Source organism: Pelophylax lessonae, assembly GCF_965119305.1.
Source record: "Pelophylax lessonae genome assembly, chromosome: 9".
Lineage (NCBI taxonomy): Eukaryota > Metazoa > Chordata > Amphibia > Anura > Ranidae > Pelophylax > Pelophylax lessonae.
In genome coordinates this window covers 130,897,218-130,905,572 of record NC_138776.1, presented here as the reverse complement: position 1 = coordinate 130,905,572, position 8,355 = coordinate 130,897,218, and the positions used below count along the sequence as shown (strand labels likewise).

The following is an 8,355-nucleotide window of genomic DNA, read 5'->3' as shown; positions in this document are numbered from 1 at the left end:
TGTTCTAACACAAATGTGGAAGCTGTCAACTTCAGCAATGAGCTAGTGTCTTATCATCATGACACCACCTTCCAAAAGGATATACCAGTAACTTTCAACAGCTCTCAGCTTCCCAATGTGGTGACTCAGGATCAGGAGGACTTGGAGGGACATTGCTTTGACCAAGTGTCTATTATATCCAATTCACACAGAAGTAGGAGCCAAAAGAACTTATTATTGCCTGCCAGTGTGCAGTTTGAATGTGAGGCTGAGATATCTCTGGAGACAATCACTCCATTCACCTCTACAGGACCCCTAGAATGCCACCAACATACAGTAACCAATGAAGAAAGACAATATTCTACAAAACGATATTAAGCCTCTAAACCTAACTGTAGGTAACCAACCAGATACACTCTGTAAATTGCTGCTAATTACTAGGTTTCTTAATTGTAGATGTTTCCCAATGGTATTCTATCAGATCAATATTATAATCTATTATACAGTAGACATGCTATAGACAAGACAAGATTCAGGGTGCTTTTGTGTAATGGAATAGCAGAAACGCTTACACCCAATTTGTGCAGGACATATTTTAGGCTGACTGTAACAATGATGTTTTGTTAGAAAATCTCAGGGACTCAGTAATGTCATACTATCTTGCTTACTGTGGTCAATATTTCATATTTTAAGGGACTACTATTATAAAAATATTATTGTATTCTTATAATTGTATGTGGTTAATATGTATAATGAAATTATTTAGTAAACTAATGCATATGTTCATTTCATTAGAACACATTTTTCTATATTTACATGCAGATCAAGCTGTTCATCAAAAGTGGCAGAGACAGAGGGTAAGACAAACTATGACACTGCCAGGAGAGCTAAAACAGTTGCAGAGCTTTTGTAGCTATGGGAATAAAAGTGATGCAAGCACCCCTGCAGTGTTATGCCTCGTACACACGCAACGATTATCGGCCGACCGATCGTCCGACTTTTGTCCAGAGTGGTGTTTTGTTGGTTGGAATGTGCCTAGACTGCACACGAATTTTCGCGGCCAACAAAAATCTACTTCAGAAGTGATGTCATGTGCTGGTTTACTTTCCGTGTGTTTTTTCTTCTCTGAGCATGCCCAGTCTTGCTCATCAGATTTTCGTCTGCCGAAATCTGTACTCATTGACGGAAAATCGGCTGTTGTGTTGATGGGCAACAAAAATTTTATAGCATGCACACCAGATTTTATTCGGCCGAAAAGTCGGAGTCGGTTGTCGAAAGCATCATACTAACAATCCGAAAATCGGCCGATCGGACGTTGGCCGAAAATTCCCGGCCAATAATCGATGCGTGTGTACAAGGCATTACAGTTTATCCCAACCCCTGCTACTGTTACTCTTGCTGCTCAGGTTGACTGCATTAACATGTGAAGAAAGATATAATTAAAGGCATGTAAAAATGAAATTTGTTCATACACAGAATACACCTATTATATGTATTAACTGCATTCGGTTATCAGGAAACAGCAAATTTTGCCAAGAGGTTTTAGTTGATTAAAGAAAGCGAATGTTTTCTGAGTGGGTGGGTTGTATTCAGCATTTATAATTCAATTTTATCACACAAGTGGAAACTAATACACATAAGACTTTTCAGAGGCTTACATTTTAAGGTCTGAATATATGGCTGTAGAAATCACAGGCGCTGTTTATTAATCCACAGTTTCACAAAAGCTTTTTAATTTAGCACCTAATAAAATCCCATTTTCAGCACTACATCAAATGCTGGGGTGCAGCAGTATGGCAAATAATAGACAGCAGCTGTTTTTTAGTTACAGTATATAAAGTGACTAGTAGAGAACTCAATGTTTTTTATATTTTGTACAGGAAAACATTAGTAAAGCTAACAGTCAGCTGCAAATAGCTTATCCAGTTTTTTATTTTGCTTTCAAACAATAACCTGTGAAATAATTTAAGTTAAGAAACCTTTTCAAGAAGACATACAAATACTCTGAAAACTGATAAAGGGAAACTTCTGAAACGGATGCAGGTTGAAAAGTATATGAAAACCATAATGTAGTTCTTACCATACCTTCAACAACAGAAAGCAACAAAAAGTCAATAGCTATTTATGTATCACTGTTATTATTTTGGGGTTTTTATCTCCTGAAGTCTACTGTTACAGTTTACTACACTGAACAAAATTATAAACGCAATACTCTTGTTTTTGCCCCCATTTTTCATGAGCTGAACTCAAAGATCTAAAACTTTTTCTATGTATACAAAAGGCCAAGTTCTCTCAAATATTTTTCACAAATCTGTCTAAATCTGTGTTAGTGAGCACTTCTCCTTTGCCGAGATAATCCATCCACCTCACAGGCGTGGCATATCAAGATTCTTATTAGACAGCATGATTATTGCACAGGTGTGCCTTAGACTGGCCACAATAAAAAGCTACTCTAAAACGTGCAGTTTTATCACACAGCACAATGCCACAGATCTCGCAAGTTTTGAGGGAGCGTGGAATTGGCATGCTGACTGCAGGAATGTCCACCAGAGCTGTTGTCCGTGAACTGAATGTTCATTTCTCTACCATAAACTGTCTCCAAAGGTGTTTAAGAGAATTTGGCAATACACCCAACTGGCCTCACAACCGCAAACCACATGTAACCACACCAGCCCATTACCTCCATATCCAGCATCTTCACCTCTAAGATCATCTGAGACCAGCCACCCGGACAGCTGCTGCAACAATCGGTTTGCATAACCAAAAGAATTTCTTCACAAACTGTCAGAAATCGTCTCAGGGAAGTTCATCTGCATGCTCGTCGTCCTCATTGGGATCTAGACCTGACTGCAGTTTGTCATCATAACCGACTTAAGTGAGAAAATGCTCACATTCAATGGCGTCTGGCACTATGGAGAGAGGTGTTCTCTTCATGGATGAATCCCGGTTTCTTAGATCTTTGAGTTCAGCTCATGAAAACGGGGGGCAAAAACAAGTGTTGCATTTATAATTTTGTTCAGTGTATTTACAACTGGAGTTTTTGAAGGTCTCTGAAGACTCAACTAAAGCAGGTCAGTGATTTTTCTATAAAGATAGTCTTGGTTCGGTCAGTTCAGAAGCATTTCTAGATAGCACTCCTTTTTTACACTGACAATTTTCTATTGAATTGTTAACTCACTTTCTATTGTTTTGCATTTAGTAACTGCAACCCTCAGGAAAATAAACAGGGATATACAGTATCTGCAACCCTAAATGCAAAAACAAAAAAAGATAGTATTGCAACTTTCTGGTCCTTATCTGTGGTAGTTGCATTTATTTTATCCCCACTGTTTTTCCCCAGGTAATCCTGCTATTAATACACTTTGGGGTTGATTTACTAAAACTGGAGAGTGCAATATCTGGTGCAGATCTGCACACAAAACCAATCAGCTTCCAGGCTTTTTTTGTCAAAGCTTTATTGAACACATTAAAGTTAGAAGCTGATTTGCTACCATGCACAGGAGATTTGGCACTTTCCAGGTTTCGTAAATTAACCCCTTTCTGTCTTATGGTGACAACTGTATTGACCAGCATTGTCATCCTAGGGCTGGGAGTGTGTTAGATCCACAAAACTTTGTGTTAAGATACCATAATATCTTTCTCTCATCTCCATAAGAGGTGTTTTGTAGTCCACAACTATGGGAGGAAGCAATGCTAACAGATAACAGTCCAGAAAAAGTGAGCACAAGAAGTTATTAGCTCACAAGATTTCTGGCTGGATGAAAAGTGTTTTATATTTTTTATTTTACATGTGGAACATATACATTTAAAATACTTTTGATGGTTCATTTAACAGACCAAAAGGGAAAAAATAAGAGAAATGTATTGTTATTGAGTTTACATACACTTTAAAGCTTGAACATGTTAGCTCCCCTCTCCTCTGTTCGTCCTATAACACATACACATGAGATTACGGAGAACAACTAGACTTTTTTGATTTACTAAATAAAATAATTGTTTACTTGGCTTAGTGAAAAATGTGGGCAAAGTGAAAACTCTTTACTTCTTTAGTACAGCTGCATAGTATCTAATACTCAACCCAAGAGCAGATGTTAAATTACTGCTAAATGAAAATGGAATCTGTTGCATATGAAGTGTGATCACAACAATGTAGAATAGTGGGAATCAATGTAAAAGTGTGATTTTAGTTAGTAAAAGCATGCAGCTATTCCTGAATGTTCATCAAGGGAAAATAAATGATTTTGGCAACTGTTACTTAAATATCAGGTGCCGTTAAAATCTGCATGGCTAGTGAAACCAGTACCTGGGCACTGCAGAATATACAATATAATATATTCCTTTCCAGTGCAAAATGTATATGACATTGTAACATTACTCTACATACTGTCCGACTTGGCAGACAGCAAATTTTGTTGGGGATGGATTCCTTTAATATTTCCTGTACAGAAACACCACTCAACCAGATAATAAAACCTCAACAGCAGAAGGAAAATAAATGCTAAATGAACATTGATGACTGGAGGAACTATATATATATATATATATATATATATATATATATATATATATACACACATACATACACACACATACTGTGCATAGGCTGTCTATACTATAGATTATTTTTTGAATAAAGGATGCTATTTAAGCAAGATTCTAGTTTATCTCTTTACTACTGATGTTGTTTTGCATTGAATGCTAAAATTGTATCAATCCTTTCACCTGCAAATGAGAATTTGGATCTGAGCAAAAGTGATTGAAAATTTTGACTGCTGGAAGCTAAAACTATCTTCATTCAAGAGGATATGAGCAATAAGCACCAGGTATGCTCCTTTACGGTCACTTGATCAAATAATAATTTATCTTGCTGAAATCTCAACTATCCAATTTTGTTCCAGGAAGGAACAATATACTGTATATTAATTGATATATACATTTGTGCTCATAAGTTTACATACTCTGGCAGAATTTATGATTTCTTGGCCATTTTTCAGAGAATATGAATAATAAAACAAAAACATTTCTTTCACTCATGGGTAGTGTTTGGCTGAAGCCATTTATTATCAATCAGCTGTGTGTACTCTTTAAATCATAATGACAACAGAAACTACCCAAATGACCCTGATCAAAAGTTTACATACCCTGGTGATTTTGGTCTGATAACATGCACACAAGTTGACACAAAGCGGTTTGAATGGCTATTAAAGGTAACCATCCTTGTAATTAGTGTGTGTATATAAAAGGTCAATGAGTTTCTGGACTCCTGACAGACCCTTACATCTTTTATCCAATGCTGCACTGGCGTTTCTGGATTCTGAGTCATGGGGAAAGCAAAAGAATTGTCAAAGGATGTGTGAGAAAAGGTAGTTGAACTGTATAAAACAGGAAAGGGATATAAAAAGATATCCAAAGAATTGAGAATGCCAATCAGCAGTGTTCAAACTCTAATCAAGAAGTGGAAAATGAGGGGTTCTGTTGAAACCAAACCACGGTCAGGTAGACCAACTAAAATTTCAGCCACAACTGCCAGGAAAATTGTTCGGGATGCAAAGAAAAACCAACAAATAACTTCAGATGAAATACAGGACTCTCTAAAAACATGTGGTATCACTGTTTCAAGAAGCACAAAAGGGAGGCAGTTTGAAGAAAGATGGGCTGCATGGTCGAGTCGCCAGAAGAAAGGCATTCCTACGCAAATGCCACAAAGTATCCCGCTTACAATATGCCAAACAGCACAGAGACAAGCCTCAAAGTCAACAAGGCCTATGAGGAAAGGTACACCATTCCTACTGTGAAACACGGAGGTGGATCACTTATGTTTTGGGAATGTGTGAGCTACAAAGGCACAGGAAGTTTGGTCAGAATTGATGGTAAAATGAATGCAGTATGTTATCAATAAATACTGGAGGAAAATTTGCATTCATCAGCCCAGAAGCTACACATGGGACGTATTTGGATATTCCAACATGACAATGATCCTAAACACAAGGCCAAGTCCACCTGTGATTGGCTACAGCAGAATAAAGTAAAGGTTCTGGAGTGGCAATCTCAGTCTCCTGACCTCAATATCATTGAGCCACTCTGGGGAGATCTCAAACATGCAGTTCATGTAAGACAGCCCAAGAATTTACAGGAACTGGAGGCTTTTTGCCAGGAACAATGGGCAGCTTTACCATTTGAGAAGATAAAGAGCCTCATCCACAAATACCACAAAAGACAAGCTGTCATTGATGTTAAAGGAGGTAATAATATTAAGAACTGGGGTATGTAAGCTTTTGATCAGGGTCATTTGGGTAGTTTCTGTTATCATTATGATTTAAAAAGAGTAAAAACAGTTGATTGATAATAAATGGCTTCAGCCAAACACCATGAGTGAAAGAAAAGTTTTTGTGTTATCATTCATATTCTCCGAAAAATAGCCAAGAAATCAAATTCTGCCAGGGTATGTAAACTTATGAGCACAACTGTATCTGACCTCTGAAGGATCTCCTTGATCTCCATAGAAGCAGACTTCTGTCTTATCCTAACAATAAAAATAATGCTAGTAGAGCATTTTCATGCAAAATTGTTCTAACTGCAACATGCTGTATACAATACAGAGTGGAAATCGAATAGATAATAAAAGAGTGTTAGTTACACACAAACACCTATGCATAATAAAAAGTCCTAACGAATCAAAACTCCAACCATGTTTAGTGCGAATAATAAAATTCAATATTGTGAAGAAATTCAAGAATGAAGGGCTCATTTACATTTGTGAAGTTTGTTTATGTGTTACAATACATTAAAATACATTAAATGAGATTTACTAAAACCGGTTCACACATAATCTGTGGCAGCTGTGCATAGTAACCGATCAGCTTCTAGTTTTTATTGTCAAAGCTTAATTGAAGAAGCTGAAGTTAGAAGCTGATTGGTTACTATGCACAACTGCACCAGATTCTGTGTGCACCAGTTTTAGTAAATCTCCTTCATTATGTACAATGCACCAAAACGTCCCAAATATCAAACAAGTCACAGCATTTGTGCTGAAAAATACTGCAAGGTACCTAGGTATGTTGCCATGCGTTGCAGCCAGATGCAACATGTGCATTGCCTTGGTGTGTTGCAGTACTATTTAAAATTTATGGCACTGCAGTATGTCAATGCATGCAACGTGTGTTGTCACCATGCGTAAATGTAAAGTTGCCCTAAATGTATATGTAGCACCCTCCTAGGTAGGTGCTAGGTAAAGCATAGTTGTGGCCATGTTCTGCTTATCAGGAGGGCCTGATCTGTTAGTTAGCCTGTCACATGTTTCCAGGTGTGATTCACTGGGTCTGAGGGAGTGTCCCCATGGCAGCCAATGAGGGAGCTCATTGGACAGTGGAGGAAACCTAGCCAGTGACACACTCTGTTTTATTTCAGTTTCAGTGGGAGGGCATTTCTGCAATGCATCCCGGGATTGGACATAAATAGGATGGGAGCATGAGACAGGGTGTCTTTGGGTGGGAAGCCAGGTCCCAGGAGGAGGGTGACTGCTGTCTCTCCTCCTGTTGCTAAGGAAGGTGGTCCAGGCAGTCGGCCTAGGGAACCAGAGGATGAGCTGTGCTGTGGAGGATCCAGTATGTGCTGACCAGGTGGAGCCGTGGGGCAGGATTCTTCTGGAAAACCAGTGGTTGTGAGTACTCAAGATCTGCCCAGGGGTCTGCCTAAGAGAGGGGACCACTCCAGAGAGGTCAAGGGGATCAGAGACCCAGCTAACCCAGCATGTTACAGTAAAGGGGGTGCCAAGTTGTGAAGCCCTGAAGAATAGGGAGTAAAGAGGGCACCAGGAAGGGCCCTGAAGTGTCTCAGCAGCACAGTCTGCACTACAAGTCAGCTACCTCAGGAAAGAGTACCTTAGGGAGCTTAAAGGACTTTTCACAGTCTAAGGTGAAGCTAAAGCAAGCGGCATAGCCTTGACCAGCATCAGTCAGCATTACTCAGTGTCAGTCAGCGCTAACCAGCGTCAATTAGCAATTCTGTACAGTCCCTGCCTATTTGTGCATAGTTCAGTTGTTGGAGTATCCCCCCTATCACTTCTCCTATCTAAGTTTTCAATAAACCCTAAAAACCATAGAAACTGGACTGGTTCTTGTCTGAGGTAATCACACTTGGAAACATGCTTTAATGACCTACTGTTGCTAATAGTATGCAAGGAGGAGAGGAGAGATTGGCGCAATCAGATGATCAGAACTGTAAACAGTTTCTATGCATATAGCTAGGTATGGCAAGGTGGGCTTCAGTGTACAAAGTCCGGTGTGGCTTGCTGAACACTTCGATGGCTGCCTCCAGTAAAGGGTGAAGTAACCCTGTATGACCCAAAACAAGAAGAGAAAAGACCGGGCGCCGATC

The 8,355-nt window shown here is 39.0% G+C and overlaps 1 protein-coding gene across 1 annotated transcript in view; it reads left to right on the top strand.

Annotated features, from left to right (window-relative positions):
* The window catches only part of LOC309563727 (D(1C) dopamine receptor), a 1,856-nt gene extending 1,075 nt beyond the window's left edge, over positions 1-781 (top strand). The window contains exon 1 of the mRNA XM_082268326.1: positions 1-781. This exon is cut by the window's left edge and continues 1,075 nt beyond it. Coding sequence (XP_082124452.1) covers positions 1-357 — 357 coding nt within the window. The 3' untranslated portion in view covers positions 358-781.
* Positions 782-8,355: the final 7,574 nt, after the last annotated feature.